Source organism: Hylobates moloch, unplaced genomic scaffold, assembly GCF_009828535.3.
Source record: "Hylobates moloch isolate HMO894 unplaced genomic scaffold, HMol_V3 SCAFFOLD_15, whole genome shotgun sequence".
NCBI lineage: Eukaryota > Metazoa > Chordata > Mammalia > Primates > Hylobatidae > Hylobates > Hylobates moloch.
Genome location: NW_026652290.1, coordinates 71036870 through 71061045, shown reverse-complemented (window position 1 = coordinate 71061045; position 24176 = coordinate 71036870). Strand labels below are relative to the sequence as shown.

At 38.5% G+C, this 24176-nt stretch overlaps 1 protein-coding gene across 9 annotated transcripts in view; it reads right to left on the bottom strand.

Moving 5' to 3' along the window:
- The window catches only part of PSME4 (proteasome activator subunit 4), a 134637-nt gene that overhangs the window by 46392 nt on the left and 64069 nt on the right, over window positions 1–24176 (bottom strand). For all 9 annotated transcript variants that reach the window (XM_032177001.2, XM_058428429.1, XM_058428428.1 and 6 more), the window contains 15 exons: window positions 23221–23277; window positions 22948–23003; window positions 22758–22856; window positions 21228–21290; window positions 21019–21114; window positions 18480–18611; window positions 15540–15749; window positions 14072–14208; window positions 12490–12543; window positions 12058–12187; window positions 10669–10750; window positions 9359–9512; window positions 8783–8852; window positions 7458–7583; window positions 6594–6746 (listed from right to left, as the gene is read on the bottom strand). In XM_032177001.2, coding sequence (XP_032032892.1) covers window positions 6594–6746; window positions 7458–7583; window positions 8783–8852; window positions 9359–9512; window positions 10669–10750; window positions 12058–12187; window positions 12490–12543; window positions 14072–14208; window positions 15540–15749; window positions 18480–18611; window positions 21019–21114; window positions 21228–21290; window positions 22758–22856; window positions 22948–23003; window positions 23221–23277 — 1619 coding nt within the window. The remainder of the gene's footprint in view (window positions 1–6593; window positions 6747–7457; window positions 7584–8782; window positions 8853–9358; window positions 9513–10668; window positions 10751–12057; window positions 12188–12489; window positions 12544–14071; window positions 14209–15539; window positions 15750–18479; window positions 18612–21018; window positions 21115–21227; window positions 21291–22757; window positions 22857–22947; window positions 23004–23220; window positions 23278–24176) is intronic.

The window sequence follows — 24176 nt, the reverse complement described above, 5'->3', positions numbered from 1 at the left end:
ACAGCTTTGAAGAGAGTAGTGGTTCTCTCAGCATGCAGCTGGAGATCTGAGAACGGGTAGACTGCCTCCTCAAGTGGGTCCCTGACCCCTGACCCCTAAGCAGCCTAACTGGGAGGCACCCCTCAGTATGGGCAGACTGACACCTCACATGGCTGGGTACTCCTCTGAGACAAAACTTCCAGAGGAACGATCAGGCAGCAGCATTTGCGGTTCACCAAGATTCGCTGTTCTACAGCCACCGCTGTTCTGCAGCCACCACTGCTGATACCCAGGCAAACAGGGTCTGGAGTGGACCACTAGCAAACTCCAACAGACCTGCAGCTGAGGGTCCTGTCTGTTAGAAGGAAAACTAACAAGCAGAAAGGACATCCACACCAAAAACCCTTCTGTATGTCACCATCATCAAAGACCAAAAGTAGATAAAACCACAAAGGTGGGGGAAAAAACAGAGCAGAAAAACTGGAAACAGGCCGGGCGCGGTGGCTCACGCTTGTAATCCCAGCACTTTGGGAGGCCGAGGCGGGCGGATCACGAGGTCAGGAGATCGAGACCACGGTGAAACCCCGTCTCTACTAAAAATACAAAAAATTAGCCGGGCGTGGTGGCGGGCGCCTGTAGTCCCAGCTACTCGGAGAGGCTGAGGCAGGAGAATGGCGTGAACCTGGGAGGCGGAGGTTGCAGTGAGCCGAGATCGCGCCACTGCACTCCAGCCTGGGTGACAGAGCGAGACTCCGTCTCAAAAAAAAAAAAAAAAAAAAAAAAAAGAAAAACTGGAAACAATAAAAAGCAAAGCGCCTCTCCTCCTCCAAAGGAACGCAGCTCCTCACCAGCAACGGAACAAAGCTGGATGGAGAATGACTTCGATGAGTTGAAAGAAGGCCTCAGACAATCAAACTACTCTGAGCTACAGGAGGAAATTCAAACCAATGGCAAAGAAGTTAAAAACTGTGAAAAAAAATTAGACGAATGGATAACTAGAATAACCAACGCAGAGAAGTCCTTAAAGGAGCTGATGGAGCTGAAAGCCAAGGCTCGAGAACTACGTGAAGAATGCAGAAGCCTCAGGAGCCAATGCGATCAACTGGAAGAAAGGGTATCAGTGATGGAAGACGAAATGAATGAAATGAAGCGAGAAGGGAAGTTTAGAAAAAAAGAATAAAACGAAACGAACAAAGCCTCCAAGAAACACAGGACTATGTGAAAAGACCAAATCTACGTCTGACTGGTGTACCTGAAACTCATGGGGAGAATGGAACCAAGTTGGAAAACACTCTGCAGGATATTATCCAAGAGAACTTCCCCAATCTAGCAAGGCAGGCCAACATTCAGATTCAGCCAACATTCAGATTCAGGAAATACAGAGAACGCCACAAAGATACTCCTCGAGAAGAGCAACTCCAAGACACATAATTGTCAGATTCACCAAAGTTGAAATGAAGGAAAAAATGTTAAGGGCAGCCAGAGAGAAACGTCGGGTTACCCACAAAGGGAAGCCCATCAGACTAACAGCTGATTTCTCGGCAGAAACTCTACAAGCCAGAAGACAGTGGGGGCCAATATTCAACATTCTTAAAGAAAAGAATTTTCAATCCAGAATTTCATATCCAGCCAAACTAAGCTTCATAAGTGAAAGAGAAATAAAATACTTTACAGACAAGCAAATGCTGAGAGATTCTGTCACCACCAGGCCTGCCCTACAAGAGCTCCTGAAGGAAGCACTAAACATGGAAAGGAACAACCAGTACCAGCCACTGCAAAAACATGCCAAAACATAAAGACCATCAAGGCTAGGAAGAAACTGCATCAACTAATGAGCAAAATAACCAGCTAACATCATAATGACAGGAGCAAATTCACACATAACAATATTAACTTTAAATGTAAATGGGCTAAATGCTCCAATTAAAAGACACAGACTGGCAAATTGGATTAAGAGTCAAGACCCATCAGTGTGCTGTATTCAGGAAACCCATCTCATGTGCAGAGACACACATAGGCTCAAAATAAAGGGATGGAGGAAGATCTAACAAGGAAATGGAGAACAAAAAAAGGCAGGGGTTGCGATCCTAGTCTCTGATAAAACAGACTTTAAACCAACAAAGATCAAAAGAGACAAAGAAGGCCATTACATAATGGTAAAGGGATCAATTCAACAAGAAGAGCTAACTATCCTAAATATATATGCACCCAACACAGGAGCACCCAGATTCATAAAGCAAGTCCTTAGTGACCGACGAAGAGACTTAGACTCCCACACAATAATAATGGGAGACTTTAACACCCCACTGTCAACATTAGACAGATCAACGAGACAGAAAGTTAACAAGGATACCCAGGAATTGAACGCAGCTCTGCACCAAGCGGACCTAATAGACATCTACAGAACTCTCCACCCCAAATCAACAGAATATACATTCTTTTCAGCACCACACCACACCTATTCCAAAATTGACCACATAGTTGGAAGTAAAGCTGTCCTCAGAAAATGTAAAAGAACAGAAATTACAACAAACTGTCTCTCAGACCACAGTGCAATCAAACTAGAACTCAGGATTAAGAAACTCACTGAAGACCCCTCAACTACATGGAAATTGAACAACCTGCTCCTGATTGACTACTGGGTACATAACGAAATGAAGGCAGAAATAAAGATGTTCTTTGAAACCAACGAGAACAAAGACACAACATACCAGAATCTCTGGGACACGTTCAAAGCAGTGTGTAGAGGGAAATTTATAGCACTAAATGCCCACAAGAGAAAGCAGGAAAGATCCAAAATTGACACCCTAACGTCACAATTAAAAGAACTAGAAAAGCAAGAGCAAACACATTCAAAAGCTAGCAGAAGGCTAGAAATAACTAAAATCAGAGCAGAACTGAAGGAGATAGAGATACAAAAAAACCCTTCAAAAAATTAATGAATCCAGGAGCTGGTTTTTTGAAAAGATCAACAAAATCAATAGACCGCTAGCAAGACTAATAAAGAAGAAAAGAGAGAAGAATCAAATAGACGCAATAAAAAATGATAAAGGGGATATCACCACCGATCCCACAGAAATACAAACTACCATCAGAGAATATGACAAACCCCTCTATGCAAATAAACTAGAAAATCTAGAAGAAATGGATAAATTCCTCAACACATACATCCTCCCAAGACTAAACCAGGAAGAAGTTGAATCTCCGAATAGACCAATAACAGGCTCTGAAATTGTGGCAATAATCAATAGCTTACCAACCAAAAAGAGTCCAGGACCAGATGGATTCACAGCCGAATTCTACAAGAGGTACAAGGAGGAGCTGGTACCATTCCTTCTGAAACTATTCCAATCAATAGAAAAAGAGGGAATCCTCCCTAACACATTTGATGAGGCCAGCATCATCCTAATACCAAAGCCTGGCAGAGACACAACCAAAAAAGAGAATTTCAGACCAATATCCTTGATGAACATTGATGCAAAAATCCTCAATAAAATACTGGCAAACTGAATCCAGCAGCACATAAGCTTATCCACCATCATCAAGTGGGCTTCATCCTTGGGATGCAAGGCTGGTTCAACATATGCAAATCAATAAATGTAATCTAGCATATAAACAGAACCAAAGACAAAAACCACATGATTATCTCAATAGATGCAGAAAAGGCCTTTGACAAAATTCAACAATGCTTCATGCTAAAAACTCTTAATAAATTAGGTATTGATGGGACGTATCTCAAAATAATAAGAGCTATCTATGACAAACCCACAGCCAATATCATACTGAATGGGCAAAAACTGGAAGCATTCCCTTTGAAAACTGGCACAAGACAGGGATGCCCTCTCTCACCACTCCTATTCAACATAGTGTTGGAAGTTCTGGCCAGGGCAATCAGGCAGGAGAAGGAAATAAAGGGTATTCAATTAGGAAAAGAGGAAGTCAAATTGTCCCTGTTTGCAGATGACATGATTGTATATCTAGAAAACCCCATTGTCTCAGCCCAAAATCTCCTGAAGCTGATAACCAACTTCAGCGAAGTCTCAGGATACAAAATCAATGTACAAAAATCACAAGCATTCTTATACACCAATAACAGACAGAGAGCCAAATCATGAGTGAACTCCCATTCACAATTGCTTCAAAGAGAATAAAATACCTAGGAATCCAACTTACAAGGGATGTGAAGGACCTCTTCAAGGAGAACTACAAACCACTGCTCAATGAAATAAAAGAGGATACAAACAAATGGAAGAACATGCCATGCTCATGGGTAGGAAGAATCAATATCATGAAAATGGCCATACTGCCCAAGGTAATTTATAGATTCAATGCCATCCCCATCAAGCTACCAATGACTTTCTTCACAGAATTGGAAAAAACTACTTTAAAGTTCATATGGAACCAAAAAAGAACCCGCATTGCCAAGTCAATTCTAAGCCAAAAGAACAAAGCCGGAGGCATCACACTACCTGACTTCAAACTATACTACAAGGCTACAGTAACCAAAACAGCATGGTACTGGTACCAAAAGAGAGATACAGATCAATGGAACAGAACAGAGCCCTCAGAAATAATGCCACATATCTACAACCATCTGATCTTTGACAAACCTGACAAAAACAAGAAATGGGGAAAGGATTCCCTATTTAATAAATGGTGCTGGGAAAATTGGCTAGCCATATGTAGAAAGCTGAAACTGGATCCCTTCCTTACACCTTATACAAAAATTAATTCAAGATGGATTAAAGACTTAAATGTTAGACCTAAAACCATAAGAACCCTAGAAGAAAACCTAGGCAATACCATCCAAGACATAGGCATGGGCAAGGACTTCATGTCTAAAACATCAAAAGCAATGGCAACAAAAGCCAAAATTGACAAATGGGATCTAATTAAACTAAAGAGCTTCTGCACAGCAAAAGAAACTACCTTCAGAGTGAACAGGCAACCTACAGAATGGGAGAAAATTTTCACAACCTACTCATCTACCAAAGGGCTAATATCCAGAATCTACAATGAACTCAAACACATTTACAAGAAAAAAACAAACAACCCCATCAAAAAGTGGGCAAAGGATATGAACAGACACTTCTCAAAAGAAGACATTTATGCAGCCAGAAAACACATGAAAAAATGCTCATCATCACTGGCCATCAGAGAAATGCAAATCAAAACCACCATGAGATACCATCTCACACCAGTTAGAATGGTGATCATTAAAATATCAGGAAATAACAGGTGCTGGAGAGGATGTGGAGAAATAGGAACACTTTTACACTGTTGGTGGGACTGCAAACTAGTTCAACCATTGTGGAAGTCAGTGTGGCGATTCCTCAGGGATCTAGAACTAGAAATACCATTTGACCCAGCCATCCCATTACTGGGTATATACCCAAAGGATTATAAATCATGCTGCTATAAAGACACATGCACACATATGTTTATTGCAGCACTATCCACAATAGCAAAGACTTGGAACCAGGCCAAATGTCCAACAATGATAGACTGGATTAAGAAAATGTGGCACATATGCACCATGGAATACTATGCAGCCATAAAAAATGAAGATGTCCCTTTGTAGGGACATGGATGAAACTGGAAACCATCATTCTCAGCAAACTATCGCAAGGACAAAAAACCAAACACTGCATGTTCTCACTCATAGGTGGGAACTGAACACTGAGAACACACGGATACAGGAAAGGGAACATCACATTCCGGGGACTGTTGTGGGGTGGGGGGAGGGGAGAGCATTAGGAGATATACCTAATGCTAAATGACGAGTTAATGGGTGCAGCACACCAACATGGCACACGTATACATATGTAACAAACCTGCACATTGTGCACATGTACCCTAAAACTTAAAAGTCTAATATTAAAAAAAAAAAAGGAGTGGCTTTAGTAATGTAACAGATGACAAGAATACATGTGACATTTTAAAATAAAATTGTTTCTTGTAAGCAAAAGTGTTCGCAGTCCTCCTAAAAGTTGACCAAAAAACCCTATTTGTGTCATCTCTTTGACAAAATAGTGGTCTACCTTATGTTCCGCTGGTCCTGACATTTGACCAGGTTATTTTTAGTCTGGTGTATTTTGCTCACGAACTAACCTTAAAGGCAGGTGTGTGAAAACTAAATCTTACAATTAAAAAGAGGGATACTCTAAAAGGGAGAGTCAAACTCCAACTGTCTAGAAGACTGGGCAAGTAATATAAATGATAAGGAAGCTAAGAGAAAGGACTTAATGAGAAGCTGGAATGGCTTAATGAAGGGAGAAGCACACTTGCACCATCAGCAGAGTGACACAGTGCAATAATGGAGGACCAGTGTTCCAGGATCTTCCTCTTTTTCAAGAAACTGGAATTCCTTTTTCCTTTTTTTAAATTTTTTCCCCCAATGTGGATAAAAACTTCAAAAATTTAAAGATAGTAAATGTTCCTAGAGACCATTAGGCTGTAATCTGTAATCAAAAGCAATGTCTACATATCGGCATATTTCATATCATTGAACATTTCATATTTTAATTGTCAGTATCTAATGTGTTGGGAATTGCCACTAAAATGGGTAACATAGCTTTAACAGGAAATGTTCTGTACAAATATTAATACATCACCTTTTCAAACGTCCAATGCTTAGAACCTCTGATTAAACCAGCTATAATTTCTGCAACACATCGCTGGGTGCTTTCGTGTGAATCTGCAACCAAACGTTCTAAATGGGGCTTCAGAACTGGCAGGAAGGCATCATCAAAATTCCTGAATATACCCTTTAAAAGAAAGACCGTTCTTCAGTACTCAAATGACTATCATCTCAATTATAATTTTGCTTGTAATTATTCTGTACATTACTAATGTGCTTAAAAACTCCACGCACACTCCCCTTTAGAACTGTTTTAACAATTCCGGTAAGTTAAAATAGTAAGAATACTGTCATTTTAAATATCACATTAAAATGTAACCAACGAAACAAACATTAATAATCTCTCTAAGTATCACACCTCAAAAAAAGCAACTAAACATAAAAAACGCATATAGTTTTGGGTATTTTTTTCCTTCTAATGCCAATTACAACAAACATTAAAGACAAATACAGTCATCCCTTGGTGTATGTGGGGATCTGGTTTCAAGATCCCCACCCCAAAATACCAAAATGTTCAAGTCCATTACATAAGATGGTATTGTATTTGCATATAACCTATATACATCCTCTTGTATATTTTAAATCATCTTAAGAGTACTTTTAGGACCTAATACAACGTTTACTAATCGTATTATATATTAATGCTATGTCAATACTTGTTGTAATGTCTTGTTTAGGGAATAATGACAACAAAAGTCTGTACATGTTCAGTGTAAATTCCAGTGCCGTTTTAGATCAAGGCAGATGGCTAGCTTTGATCAAATATTTATAAGTTATGAACCTACAAACTGAATAGTTACTAAGCATTATAAAGAGGATACGTAAACAATATAGTTACCTTAAAGAGACAAAAACGTCGTGGATTAAACTTATCTTTTCCTTTTCTGTCTTCTAATGATAGAAAAGTAATTAACTGTTCAACAAATTTAGGATCAGAAAAATGATCAAATATAATCTGTTCTGCCTATAAAGTTAAAAAAAGAACAATATTCAGCGTTTAAAATCCACTTAAAAACATGATTCTGAAAAAGTTAAAATTAAAAAGATTTTGATAGTCAAAAGCAGGCTGTATTTTTGTTTCAATGAATTCTTAGTTCTCACAGACTACAATGATTTCTAAAACCAAGTATCTCCCTCTAAAAATGCTAAAACAGTAAGTTTTCCTTCAGATTCTCAAGTTTGAATCCTATTTCTCACACTGTGAATTAAAAATCAACAAACGTTCTGCTGGGGAAATGAAGACTGAAAGCCACTGTGACACCTGGTGTGCAATTTGTTAAAATCCCCAAAACTATAAATCAAGCCCCAACAAATCACTTTCATATTTACATAACACCAGAAGTTAAAAGGCCAACTTTTCAGAATCAGAAAAAGTTACAATACCATTAACTCGAGGAATAAATACATAAACTTAAAAACCCTTTGTCAACTTTCTTTTTTTTCTTTTCTTTTTTTGGGACAGGGTCTCACTCTGTCACCCAGGCTGGAGTGCAGTGGTGCAATCATGGCTCACTGCAGTCTTGCCTTCCTCGGGTCGGGTAATTTTCCCACCTTAGCCTCCCAAGTAGCTGGGACTACAGGTGTGCGCCACTACACCCAGCTAATTTTTGTAGAGACAAGGTTTTGCCATGTTGCTCAGGATGGTCTCAAACTCCTGGGTTCAAGTGATCCACCTGCCTCAGACTCCCAAAGTGTTGGGATTACAGGCATGTGCCATGGCTCCCAGCCAAGTCAACTTTCAAAGTGAAGTAAATTAAATGAAGTTCAAGGAGTTTTAACTGAAATCTACCAACATGTATTTACGGAGTACCCATAATTTATATGCAATAGAAAACTAAAAATCAGTCATTAACTTTTCCTTCAAAATGCTTGTATCGGAACTAATACAAGAAATGAGGAGCAAACTACATAAAGCATCAGCCAAGGGAGTGGTGAATGGGATAGTAACTCAGTCTTAGATACATCAACATCTGTGTCAACTGGCACTAGTATAAAGGGGTTGGGGAGAATGGATTACATAGTCACCAATATTTATGCAGTGCTATACTGAAAAACACAAATTGTATTAAGAAAAAAAAGAAAAAGAAGAACTGAAGTGAAGTTGAGATAAATCAGTGGCCCAAAATAAGATGCATTTGAACCATGGTGAAATGGAATGCTTACCTCTGTCATATCCTCCCTGCTTCTGCCAAGCTTAGGCTGCTCTTCCACACCAGCATAAACAACCATATTCCTATATAGTAAGAGTTCATATTTATCATACGCATAGAAAAAAATATTAGAGCTTCATGGATAGAAAGCATTAGAAGGCACTTTTAATGAACTCTAACTAGATGCTAAGTTTGGGGAGATGAGTACAGCAGTAACAGTCTAGGCCTTAAAAATCTGTCAGATCACTGTATCCTAATGACAAATGGAGTTAATAAGGAGAGAAAAATATGTATTTCTCTGGGCTGGTTTAGGCATGTGTATTATTAATAGGTAGGAATATAATTTAGAGCAGCTATTAATAACCTCCTTAGCCAAATAACCATGGGATTCAGAAAGGCTAAGGGTTTTTGTACAAGGAAAGAGGCAGGAATGAGGCATAGCATTGGCAGGAGCAAAAGAAAGAGAGGACTAGGGAAGGGGAAAGATAAAAGAACCTTCAAGTGCCTCTGAACCTCCCCAGAAACCAAAATATGATAAAACAGTTATATCAAAGGCATTTAATGATAAGATGCGCAGTAAGTTACTTACTTTGGCCAGGTGTAGTATCCCCAGTGAGTTTTTTCCACAAAGCAACTTGACTCCCATTCTTTTTTAGTTCTTGGTATAGTTTTGCTATCATAATGCAACCAATGATTATCAGGCCTATCACCAGCAATAATTTGGGTGGGTTTAGGACATCCACCTAAGGAAAAGACAATCACATTTGATGAATTTAAAAATATTCACCCAACAGTTATTATCAAATTTCAATCAACAGTACCAGTTTAACTTTGTCTTCACAAAACGACACTATTAAAATAACATTAAGATAACATATATATGAGCAACTGGGGGCACATTTCAAAACAGAGAAGATGGGATTATCTACTAAATTGTGTTGAATCAGTTATTTTGGGGGAGAGATCAAGTATGAAACATACTTCATTCCTTTTACCAAAATTAAAAGGATTAATTTTGTTTAAACTATTTAGATTTGAAATAATAATTTCAGACTTACAGAGCTCAAAAAATTCCCACATCTTTTACTGAGACACCCAAATTTTGACATTTTACCATGCATACTTTGATATTCTCTCTCTCTCCACACATACTTGCCTATCTAAACTATGAGTATAAACTGCAGACATTATCTCAAATAATCAAAATACAATTCTCAAAAAAGCTTACATTAATACAGTAAAATTATTTCATCAACAGACTTTACTCAAATTTTGACAGTTGTCCCAGTGAATGTACTTTATATGAAAAAAAAATTAAAACATTTTCTTCTGGACTATAATCCAATCCAGGATTAAACACTGCATTAAAGGAAACTAAAGATACCATACAATTTAAATGCAATGTTTTAATCCTGGATTGGAGACCAGAAAAAAATGTTTTTTCCTTCTGAAAAATTGTGGTAATACGTGAGCCGAGATGGCACCACTGCACTCCAGCCTGGGCGACAGTGAGACTCCGTCTCAAAAAAAGAAAAAAAAAATTGTGGTAATACAATAAGGTATGAGGAAGAAAATTCACCTTGTCCCTAATCCCGCCACCCAAAGAGAAACTTTTAACAAATTAATAACAGCAATTTAAGTCTTTGAAATACAGTTGATAAAATAATTAGTATAATTGCTTAGTGGGTGAGATAAATATGATGGCAGAAGGAGTCAAGCTATTTTTGTAAATAGTTATCACTAGCTTTTACTAAGTCAACTGTTTCCTTCATGTTATTTATATTTTGTGTTAATATCCATAGAACAATATTTGAGGTCAAGAACTGGAATTGGTACATGTCAAGAAAATTTTCTGAGTTTTATTGGAAAGCACTATTAATTATTTCTGGTAGTACTCACTGATTTCACAGGGGTTAATGGTCAGCTTTTTGTGGGTTCTTTTTAGCTGTTTAAGGATACCAGCAACAGCTGAGATAGCCATCTAGAAAAGAAAAAAGGTACACATTCACAAAAAAAAGTTTAAATCACTTAACTGGTTGCCTGCTTTACTCAAAGCAGAAGTGGATTCTGTTTCTTTAAAAAAACACCTCACCGAGGCCGGGCGCGGTAGCTCAAGCCTGTAATCCCAGCACTTTGGGAGGCCGAGGCGGGCGGATCACGAGGTCAGGAGATCGAGACCATCCTGGCTAACATGGTGAAACCCCGTCTCTACTAAAAATACAAAAAATTAGCCAGGCGTGTTGGCGGGCGCCTGTAGTCCCAGCTACTCAGGAGGCTGAGGCAGGAGAATGGTGTGAATCCAGGAGGTGGAGGTTGCGGTGAGCCAAGATCGCGCCACTGCACTCCAGCCTGGGGGACAGAGAAAGACTCCGTCTCAAAAAAAAAAAAAAAACAACAACAACAAAAACAAAAAAAACCTCACCTATTGACATCTGGCAGTACATCCATGTGAGTGCTAAATCTGACTTCGAATGAATCATAGGCAGTTCTTACTCTACAGTCGTGACCCATGCTAGTCTCTCTTTCTAGAAAACTTTGACCCTTTCTTTGTTAAACCAATACCTGCTCATTCTTCAAATCTTAGCCTCAGGGTATTTTTTTTTTTTTTTTAGACGGAGTTTTCACTCTTGTTGCCCAGGCTGGAGTGCAATGGCACAATCTCAGCTCACTGTAACCTCCCCCTCCCGGGTTCAAGCGATTCTACTGCCTCAGCCTCCCGAGTAGCTGGGATTACAGGCATGTGCCACCATGCCCAGCTAATTTTGTACTTTTAGCAGCGAGGGTTTCTCCATGTTGGTCAGGCTGGTCTTGAACTCCTGACCTCAGGTGATCCACCTGCCTCAGCCTCCCAAAGTGCTGGGATCACAGGCGTGAGCCACCAAGCCCTGCCCAGCCTCAGGGTATTTTTAAAGGTCGTTCTCCAATGCTTCAGCTTAGGCCATCTCCCCATTCCCCACCTCACCTCTAACACTTGGAGAGTAAAAAGCTGTACCCTCGGGTTTCTTGCCTCTCCTGAAACACTGCACACCTAGTTTTCTAATTGTTAAATCTTTCCCATTAGCCTATAAACTTATTTCCTGCTATATCCCCAGTGTTTAAACAGAGTGCCTAAACATGTTCATTTGTTGGATGAATCATTATCATCTCTGAATCAACAGGGGGAGATTTCAAATCAATATACTTCAAGATATTTATTAACCAAGCGTGTATTGCTTGTGAAGAATTTAAAGACTTCAGGTCACGTACATACTCTCAAACCCAACACTGTAGCTAAAACAAGGTAGGTACCTTTCGAACTACAATTGCATCATGGTTGAGATTCTCAACAAAAAACCGTATGGCACGAAGAGGCAACACTCGGTCATCTCTCAGCAGTAGAGACAGAAGCCCAATGCCTATATGTTCAAATTTCCAAGGCCTTAAAAGGAGGAAAAATGACAAAGCATATCACACACAAAACCACTTGAAAAAAAAAAAAAAAACTGTATATGAAACACCTTATAATTTTAACTTTCTCAAGAATTTAGGTCTACTGAAGAACACTGCTCCTATCATTAATCCCAGACTTTCCCTCCATCTCTTTTCCTCTTAATCTGCTTCCAAATACACAAACTAGAATATAACTTTTTGTGACATAGTCATTCATAGCCTTCCACGTAGAAAACTCCTATAGTATTTAAGACAAATGCTGTGGGAATTACAAAAATCTTTTGCACTTACAGGTTTCTTTGCTCCACACCATCTAGCAAGGTGTCTACCAAATTTTCATAGTTCCTTTAAAAAAAAAATCAGGTGAGGTATTATTTTACTATAATACCAAAATGAACATCAAAAATATAATAGAAATTCAAATTCTAGCCAAATTCACCCTCCTTCCCCACTTACTTCCCACCACCTGACTATAAAGGGCCTGATGAGAAGCAAGCCAGAATGAAAGTAGACAGGTGAACAGAGATGCTGGCAAAAGCTCATGAAAGGCTAGGAAGAGTGAACTCAACTTTTCCTGAATGGACATGCACAAATAACTCTGTAAGTAGTAATCAATTAACTGGGAGTGGTACACACACACACACACACACACACACACACACGATATACCAGGTATCTGAAATATATTAGGTAGGCTATAAGAGTTTATTATTTATAGACATTTTAGAAAACAACAAAGAGGCATATTCATATACTAATTATAAGGCAAAGACAAAATCAAGTTAGGAAGACTCTTGCTTGAGTGTTATCACTGAAGCATTTAAGTGCTTTGGTACCAAGAATCCAAAAACAGTTTATTAAAATCCTGATATCAAATTTGACCAATAAGTCATTACTATTATAAGAACTATAAAACGATACATCTGCTAAACTTGAATTTAGGAATTAATGACTGATGTGTACCAGTAATGTAGTTTCCGAAATATTACTACCTTAAAAAAAAGAAAAGAAAGAAAGAAAGATAATTCACTAGAAAAAAAAAAGGACAGTGAAATAACTTTTGGTTTTGTTTATTTGAGACAGGGTCTTGCTCTGTTACCCAGGCTGAAGTGCAGTGGCACGATCTCTGCTCACTGTAACCTCTGCCTCCCAGGTTCAAGCGATCCTCCCACCTTAGCCTCCCAAGTAGCTGGGACTGTAGGCGCATGCCACCATGCCTGGCTAATATTTGTATTTTTTGTATAGACAGGGTTTCACCATGTTGCCCAGGCTGGTCTCGAACTCCTTAGTTCAAGCGATCTTCCCACCTCAGCCTCCCAAAGTGCTGGGATAACAGGCATAAGCCACTGTGCTCGGCCTTATTTTTCAGATGGTGTTTTATACCTCCATAGCTTAAAAAGGAAAAATAGTAATCTGTGCAGTAATTATCTCTCAACTTTTTTGTATTTTTTTCAGAAGTCAATGTGTAAACATCATTAAGCAGTTATGGTACACATCTATACTTTAGAGATGTTAAAAACTTACTATTGGCCAGGTGCAGTGGCTCATGCCTGTAATCCCACCACTTTGGGAGGCCGAGGTGGGCAGATCACTTGAGGCCAGGAGTTCGAGACCAGTCTGGCCAATGTGGTGAAACGCTGTCTCCACTAAAAATACAAAAATTAGCCGGGTGTGGTGGTGCATGCCTGTAATCTCAGCTACTCGGGAGGCTGACGCTTGAGAATAGCTTAAACCCAGGAGGTGGAGGTTGCAGTGAGCCATGATCGTCTCACTGTACTCCAGCCTGGGCAACAGAGCAAGACTCTGTCTCAAAAAAAAGCCAAAACTTACTATCTATAATGTCATCTATTGAAGTACACCATTCATCAATTACCTTAGGGCATCGGCATTCTTTTCTTGTTGACGTTTAATTCCTTCCTTAACTTTTTCTGGGCTAAGCAATATCTGGTTGATAGAGGGGTTTTTTGATTGTTGAAGTAATTCCGCTATTTCAACACATGACTTTGGAATCTTGTTAAAAAGAAAAAAGCAGGAAAAAAAATGAAGTTCTCATGCAAACTACCTGAACGAACCTTGAAAATGTTATGCTAAGTGAAAAAGGCCAGACACAAAAGTCCACATATTTTATGATTCCATTTATATGAAATATCTAATAATGGGCAAATTTACTGAGAGAGAAAGTGGTTTCCAGGGGTTTAGGGTATGGAAGAATGGGAAGCGACTGCTATTAGGTACTTGTTTTCTTTTGGGGTGATGAAAACATTGTGGAGGCCAGACATGGTGGCTCATCTCTGTAATCCTAGCACTTTGGGAGGTCAAGGTGAGTGGACTGCTTGAGGCCAGGAGTTTGAGACCAGCCCTGGGAACACAGCAAGACCCCTGTCTCTCTAAAAAAAAAAAAAAGAAAATTTAAATTAGCTGGGTGTAGTGGTGCACACCTATCGTCCTACTTACTAGGAAGGCTGAGGCAGGGGATGATTATGCCACTGCACTCTAGCCTTGGGGGACAGAATGAGACAGAATGAGAATGAGAAACAAAGAAAAGGAAAATGTTCTGGAATTCGAGTGGTTACACAGCCCTGTGACTATTCTACCGTGCATATAACATGTCCATATTAAAAGGGTGATATTTATGATATGTGAATTACATCTCAATTAAAATTTTTTTTCTAAAAAGTAAAGTATAATCTAATGACAGTCGCAAATAGCAAGCCTATGTTTGATTTAAAAGGAATACATTTAGAACAGTGGTTTTTAAAACGGGAGAGATGTCAACCATAGTCACTTCAGGGAAGAGGGGGATTCTGCTGTGCTCACCCTTCTTTTACTCACCCCCATGTTCTGAGGGAGTATAAATACAGATTTGTAAGTTCCTAGAAAATCTGCTATAACTCTCAACCTGAGCACCACTGAAAGTTATATCCTTTAGTCTTTCATTTGTCAAAACATTCAATTTTAGTTTTCTTCACTATAAATTACGAACCCAGCAGTCGATCTTTTGCAACTTTGGCTAGCATGGTAAACCTCGTAAAATATAATTAACTCTTTGAAAAATGAAGCTGTGGGCACACACAAAATAAGGGTAAATACAACAAATCAATAAACCTTTGTGGAGCCCTGGCTGTCTCCCTACCACTCTCCAACTTGCTACTCCACCCTGTTATCTACAGTAATGATCAATGAAAGTACAAAAAGCAAACAGGTAACAAATGCTTTTTTAAAAAAACACTGGACTCAAATGCCAAGAATATTATTACTGGAAAAAAGGCATGAAAAATAAAGGGCATTTTAACAAGACAGGATTTCCACTAAAACCTGAATGAAAGAATGATATTGCTTACTGTGAAGTCCAAGCCAATTGTTTCATACTGCCTGTGAATCTTTTCTGCAAGATCATCAAACAGTCTCACTATTGATGGCTTTTCCAGGGACATTGCTTGGCTAAGCCCTGAAGAAACAATCGCTGGCCAAGTCTGTATAATACAGTCCCAATCATGAAGGTTTGCCAAGCACACACCACTGTGATTTCCAAGGAGACAGTACAAGGCACCCTGCAGAAACAAAAATATATATATGTTTACATGGGAAATAAGAGGCATCATATAGTTGTAGCCAATGCACCTACGTATTGGTTTTAAATGAGTATTGATTACTTAAATGCTTAATATTGGCTAGTAAAATATGTTCACACATTTAACATGTTACTTGTTTTTTTTTTTTGAGACGGAGTCTCACTCTGTCGCCCAGGCTGGAGTGCAGTGGCGCAATCTCGGCTCACTGCAAGCTTCGGCTCCCGGGTTCACGCCATTCTCCTGCCTCAGCTTCTCCGAGTAGCTGGGACTACAGGCGCCCGCCACCACGCCCGGCTAATTTTTTTGTATTTTTAGTAGAGACGGGGTTTTCACCGTGGTCTCGATCTCCTGACCTCGTGATCCGCCCGCCTCGGCCTCCCAAAGTGCTGGGATTACAAGCGTGAGCCACCGCGCCCAGCCAACATGTTACTTTTTAGAAACCTGAACTTGACGTTTAAGTGGCATCCATTAATATTTTCTCTAAGTCATTTAATACAGAGTTTGGGACAGGTGAGGTGGCTCACGCCTGTAATTCTTGCATTTTGGGAGGCGAAAGAAGGCAGACTGGTTGAGCTCAGGAGTTTGAGAGCCTGGGCAACATGGTGAAACCTCTTCTCTACAAAAAATACAAAAATTAGCTGGGCATGGTGGCATACGCCTGTGGTCCCAGCTTCTCAGGAGGCTGAGGTGGGAGGATCACTTAAGCCCAAGAGGTTGAGGCTAGAATGAGCCGTGCTTGTGCCACTGTACTCCAGCTTAGGTGACATACCAGGACCCTGTCTCCAAAAAGAAAAAAAGAAATTGCTCAAAGAATGGCTACCAATAAGGTAATAAAGAAATGGAAGGATGTTTCTAAGAACATATATTCCATTCTGATTTTCTTCAACTATATCATAAAAACCACAAAATGTGTCACTCTTAAAATTTTAGAGTCTAAAGTTTGGTGTTTGAAATAATTTATTAAATAGTAGTTAACACCTGGTTGCTGAGTAATTTACAAAGTACATAAAAACTAAAGTATACTGCGTATTTATTACTCATAAAAGTCCAATTAACCACAAAGATTCTGATGACAGCAGGTATCCTTTGATGACAGCAGGCATCCTTTCTAAAGTGCTTTTTCATAGTTATTACTATCAAAACATTTTGATTTCCAATTCACCTCACCTGATTCCAATCTAGCTTGTTACTGACTTTGTATTCCACTCCTCTCTACAGGTTCTCTATAAGGTCACTCATAACCTCGATTTTGTTGATCTAATAGATATTTTTCTGTTTTGATTGTACTTGACCTCTCTAATTTTGTCCATTTAAACTGCTCTCATTAAGGTCAACAACAGGATAGTCAATGAGTCAAACCTACAACACTCTTGAATTATACACGTGCACCAGGTCAGCAAACATTTTCCATAAACGGCCAGAAAGTAAACAGCAAAGGCATTTGCTCTCTGTCTCAACTACTCTTCGCTGCCACTGTAGAGAAAGCAGCCATACATAATACATAAAGGAATAAACATGGCTGTGTTTCAACAGAAGTTTTAAAAAAGCAAGCTTTTACTTTTACAAAAGCAAGCAACTGAGCCTGGACTATAGTTTATTGACACCTCTGTCTTACAAGCTTCATGGAACATGTTTAGGGCTCGTCTTCATTATCTCCAAAAAACAATGACTCTACTCACCGAGTCTTCCTTCTAGAAAGACCTCTCCCTGCCTTCTGTGATTCTTCCCGATTTCTTGATACCTTTCTGACCTCTCCAGTGTCACTCAGCTCTTCTATTTGGCTTCTAAAGGAGTTTCTCAACATATGCCCCTTGGTCCTCTTCTTAATCTCCTCCTAGGCTTTCTTATCCATGCCCACAGATTTCAATTATCATCAACATACATGGAAATGGTATCTTCAGACTCAGATGTCTAACTGGCCACTTGATGGTGCTCTTAGTTCATTGGAACCACTTCAAATTAAACTAGTCCAAATTAACTATGTTATTATCTATTCTACTCTCTCTCTCTCTCTCTGATGTGCCCAACAACTAGCTGTATGACCCAAAAGCTTAGTAATTTTGACATTTCCTTTTTTTAGTCCCCTCATATTCAATCAACAAGTCCTATCTGTTCTCACTCTTAATTCACTCTCAATCTATTTCGTTCTACCTGACAGTATAAGCAATCATTATATATTACCTATACTCTATTACATCCCCATAGGATGTAGTATTTGCCTTATCCCGTATCATTTCCTTTCTTCTCTACTCCAATTGCATAAGCTTTCATACCATTGCTCAAACTTACCATATTTCTTCCTTCCCGTCTTAAACCCTTCCTTCACACTGGTCACACTACTCTAAACTTCTTGGTCTTTCATCCCTCTCTACCATAGGCCAGCCAGCCAGGCTACTTGGCCACTAGCACTCAAGTTAAACAATTCTTTTCCTCAGGAAGTCTGATCACAAACAGAGGTAAATAACTAAATAATGAGTCTCCTCATATTGGTATGAAACAAAGATCATACCTGTTTAAAGGTGAATCGTGCTGATATCTTCAATTTACTTTGAAATACATAAAAAAAGAACAGATATGCGATAAAGCAAATATAGAAAATCTTAAATACAGAATCTCAGTGGTGAAGATACAGATGTTTACCATAGAATTCTTTCAACTTTTCAGTATGTTTGAAAATGTTTACAGTAAAATAGGAAAAAAACCCTATACCTTGAATTGCTGCTGTGTAACATCTTGTCTATCAGGCCTTAAGAACTCCAAAACCAAGGGAATGATATCTCTGCAACAGAAGTTATATGCTCCCAAGGCAGCAAAAAATGTTTGCTGTGCCTTATTTCTCACCTGGAAGAAGTATTATTAACAAAGGACTTTTATTAAATAGTAAAGTACAAAGCAGTTTAAAACAAATTATCAAAAACAGTAACGATAATTTACATGTTTTTCTCATTAACAAAATATATTTCAAAGCACATACCCTAAAAAAGAAGTAAATGATTATCTTTATTTATATCAAAAGGAAAGCACAATACCATCGACCATATCCGTGGTTTAGGTTACACTGACCGAAGTATGTTTGATAAAGGGGAGACTGAATGGAACCAACATGCATTTGCTCAGTAACATAGCTAAAAGTAATCAGCATACTATTAAACTTTTTATTCTGAATTACTCTGGATATGAAGAGCCAGATTTTCTCTTATGTCCACAAGAGGAAAATTAAAGAATTTCCAGGAGGAACTTAAATAAACCAAAACAGACACATAACAACTTAACCCTTTTAAGGCAAACCTTAAGTACAATTTCACGTATTTTTGACCCAAACAAAATATTCAGTATAAATTTACAACTTATGAACTAGTTAAATAGTAATGGATAATAACTGGTTGTAGTACGCCAGGCATAGTGGCTCATGCCTGTAATCCCAGCACTTTGGGAGGCTGAGGCGGGTGGACCACCTGAGGTCAGGAGTTAGAGACCAGCCTGGCCAACATGGTGAAACCCCGTCTCTACTAAAAATACAAAATTAGCCAGGCATGGTGGTACGTGCCTGTAGTCCCAGCTACTGGGGAGGCTGAGGCAGGAGGATCGCTGGAACTCAGGCAGTGGAGGTTGCAGTGAACCGAGATCGTGCCACTGCACTCCAGCCTGGGTGACAGAGTGAGACTCCATCTCAAACAAACAAAAAAAGAGTTTGAAATATGTACAATGTGCTGCTTTTACTATAACCAGTTTTGTTTTTTTTTTCTGCTCTGTCACCCAGGCTGGAGTGCAGTGGCGCCATCTCGGCTCACTGCAACCTCCGCCTCCCAGGGTTCAAGCAATTCTCCTGCCTTAGCCTCCCGTGTAGCTGGGACTATAGGCACATGCCACCACGCCTGGCTAATTTTTGTATTTTTAGTAGGGAGGGGGTTTCACCATGTTGCCAGGCTGGTCTTGAACTGATCTCAAGTGATCCACCTGCCTTGGCTTCCCACCCACAGTGTTGGGATTACAGGCATAAGCCACCACACCTGACCTCAAACTTATTTTAAACATTACTTTAGAGGGAATCTGAGCTAGAGATTAGTTACAGGTTGAGTATCCTTTATCTAAAATGCTCAGGTGGCCGGGCATGGTGGCTCACACCTGTAATCTCAACACCATGGGAGGTCCAGGCAGGCAGATTGCTTGAGCCCAGGAGTTTGAGGCCAGCCTGGGCAATACAATGAGACCTTGTATCTAATAAAAATGAAAAAAATTAGTCCAGCATGGTGGCGCATGCCTGTAATCCCAGCTATTTGGGAGGCTGAGCTCAAGCCCAAGGCTACAAGGCTTGAGTTCAAGACTTGAGTTCATGGTGGTGTACGCCTGTAATCCCAGCTATTCAGAAAGCTGAGGTGAGACAATCGCTTGAGCTCAAGGCTACATTGGGCTGTGATCACACCACTGCACTGCAGCCTGGGTAACAGAGAGAGACCTTGTCTCAAAAAATAAAAATAAAGTAAAACAAAATGCTCAGGACCAGAAATGTTTTGGATTTGAGATTTTTTTTCACATTTTGAAACATGTGGATTATAAACTTCCTGGGTGATCATCCCAAATCCAAAAATCTGAAATCTGTAATGCTCCAATAAACATTTCCTTTGAGCATCATGTTGGTGCTCAAAAAGTTTTGGATTCTGGAGCATTTTGGGTTTCCATTGCTTAACCTGTAGCTAATTTACATTATTTTACAAAGACAGAATAATTAGTTGCACATGAATCACTTTTTCCAGTTCTCTGTGCTTGGAGATAATCTCTTGTTCCTACAAGAGGTAGGACAGACCTCACAATTCATGTGGTAGCAGCTTCCTAAAACCCAAGCATAATGTCTAGGAGGAAGTATGTGGCCTTCGTAGACTGGACTTCAAAATGTGATTGAAGTGCCAGCAATATCACACTAGCACTGTCTTCCAAATTTAAATAAATAAGAAGCAATTACAAACAGCAACATTAAGCATTACAAAAAAATGACTAGCAAACTTAGCTTGAATATATTTGCAATTTGAAAGCTGTTTTCCATGCTAACATGAGTTAAGAGAGCCTAGCTTTTGGTTCTGGTTTTATTACTTCCTGGAGGTAATTACTGGAAATTACAATTTCCAATAATTGAGAGAGTAATTCCAATTATGGGTGAAATTATTTAAACTCTCTTCTTAAAAGGGGGATATTAAGATTGCATGTAATAAAATGGGAGGGCAGGAGACTGCAGTGTTTGGATAAGCCTTACCTGACTATATGAACTTGTAGATAAGCGAAGAAGATCTCTGATCATATCTTGATGTATCTTTTTGTATTCACAACCCTCAACAGTTAGTGTCCGTAGCTAAGAAAACAATCGCAAAGTATTTACTAAAATTTAATTATGAAAACAAAACTAAATACTCATCTGGAAAACTGGCATTTTAAAAAGTCACTATAACTGAAAAACATATTTACCTCATGCTGTAACATTACTCTGTCAATCAACAGTGCTCTGATATGTTGTTTTTTCCCATGGAGCTGGAAAACAAAGTAGCAACAAATACTTCAACATTTTCCCTAAATGACTTCAACAATGGATGCCTCTAAATACTTAATAAGTGGTCAAAAAGGTCCCTGGTTGGCTGGTGAGTGGTGGTGGTATTTCCTTTATTCTAAAGACATCAGGCTTATATAAAAATATGCTGTCTTAATTAATTTTTATGGCTAATAGTAGAAATATCCCCCTTTTACAAAGCCCGTCCAACACCCTGTTTTTCTCTGATAGTTTACTATTAGACCCATGCATGGGAGAGCAGCAGAGTTGTGTTCTTATTCAGTTAAATACTGAAAGGACGAAAACAGCCTACTAAGACAATTGCTCAACTCTCTTAAATCTATATATAGCCGTAGCCTTTCAGGGTAATCATATATGTTTACTACAAAATTTAATAAGAATATCTTTTAGATTTCTGAAAGTTATCATTTAAGCTTTTATCCATATAATCTTCCACCTGGTCACCAAAGGCAGATAGTTGAGGCTCAAAGACTCTTCTTCTTTCACACCACAGCTCCTTAGTCGTTAAGCCCCCCAATTCTACCATTTTCAAAACATGTTATTTCCATTTCAACACCAGTGACTTGACTCACGCTGTGTTTTTCACCTGGGGTGTAATAGTTTAACTTCCTTTCTTGCTTACAGTATCAATCTCTTTGTACTTACTGTTCACAGGGGTGGCAGAGCTTTTTAATGTTTAGTGAATTGAGGGTTGACTTTTCCAATCAATATTCAAATCAGATCTACTTAAGAACAGTTAATGAGTCTCCTACTGCTGAATATAAAACTGCAGCACTTTCTCAAAACAAAGTATAAGCAACCTAGTTTACCCCCTACAGACCCTGGCCCCTAAAAGCATGCCATGTTTTTATATCTCCTTGCCCTTTTACATGCCATTCCTTCTGTCTAAAGTATCTAGCAACTGTTGTCTAAACAATGAACTCATACAACCTTTTTAGACTCAATTTCAGTAAAAGTTTCTGGCATAAGAATACTGCCATGAACATCTCTTGGCTTACACTGATACTCTTTCTTCCAGGGTCCCAAAGAAGCTTACAATGACTTCTACTGCAGCAGGAATATAATACAAGGTAACATTTTGTCAGATCTACATAAAGTGTAATGCTTTAAATTCATGCCTATAGATAATTCCTCCTATTTTTAAATTCCTTCAAGTTCTTACAAGGTAGCCTCAATGCTATTGTCCAAATTCCCAATGAGAGTTTAGAGACTGTCATGGAAACAGGCAGAAGATTCTGTATACGAAAAATACATTTTTTGCTAGGATCCATTTGATTTCTACCATGATATTTTTAACTTTTACAGATTTTTAAATCTACTATTTTTCCTTTTAGGAAAACTTTTTCTATATGCTGAATAATACCCAAATTAGAAAGTTATTATACGTCCTTAAAAAAAATTAGTGCAGATTTTTAGGTGAAAATACTGACCCGATTTTCCATTGATTTCTTTACTAAGTTGAAGCTTTTCCATCGGGAGTCAAATTCATGCTTGTGAGATCCTTGGAATTGTAAAAGGTCTCCAATAATCTGTGTCAAAGAATTTCAAACTGTGTTTGCAAGTCATCAATCCAAGCTTGATTATATTAATCATTATGCAACTATTAAATGACAACTGTACCTTTATAATAAGAAACAATGACTTGGTATCATCTTCTGAATTATCAAGTATATGGTCTATAATGGGAGAAGGAAAAGGATTTTGGTTAAAATATTTTGAACTACTATAAGAATCTTCAGGCATTAGTCAAGAATCCATTAAGAAAAAAAATCACTGCCCAATATTCTCACCATTTAGAAAAAAAAAGTTAAGTAAACACATGCATGTTATAGATTAAAATTCCAAAATACTTATTCCAAAGTACGAATAAGTTAAATGTACAGATATACTTACTAAGAAGTTTCCTTATAACTGTAGCAATTGCTTCTCGGTGGTTCTCTCGAGACAGATCTATTTTGAAAAAATAAAAGAAGGTATTTTAGACACTGCATGCTCCTCAGACTTTTAAAGTTTGTATCAACAGGTTAGGTCAAGAAGGGATAAAGTATTGGAGAAAAAAATAGGTCTGCCTTTACCATAGTTGGATTAGTGGCTAGGCATGTTACAGCAACTTCTAAAACCTCTAAACTTCAATGACCTGCTTATGAGATGTCTATCATGCTTCAAGATAAAGACAAATAATAATAATAATAAAAAATAAAATGACCTGCTTATAAAACTTTATGGGGCAAGAAGGTGGGAGGGGCGAGGGAAAGAAAAACCACTTTTGCCAATATTTCAAAGGCTCTAGTCACTAATTAGAGATTAAAATACATGGAATTTTCTAATTAGTTGTGGGTGACCTAAATCAAGCAATTACACCCTAGCAATTAATGTATGTAACTAACTTCGGTGTTAATCCAGCAGTGAGAAATGGTGCTAAATTTAATGTTAGATTCAGAACATTAACGATAAAATATTTTACGAAAATGTTATTATAAAACTTAATTTACTATGATAGGAAGGTATGAAGTTTATTCAAATATAGGGTTACAATATTCCTATTTACACCAAGTATATAAGTGCTAGAATAATTTTAAACATAAATGAGCATTATGATATATAAAAGCCTACCTCTGTACATAGCATTCAAATACAGATTGACCCAATTTCTTACTGGCTACTCTTTATATTTTTCCAGTTTCTCCAGAAAAGGCAAAAATGACTGCTGTATAATTAATATTCTTTTCATATATCAGAAAAGAGATTAGGAACATCATAATACAAAACTACTTCATTTTAGGCCAGGCGGAGTGGCTCACGGTTGTAATCCCCCAGCACTCTGGGAAGCAGAGGTGGGTAGATCACTT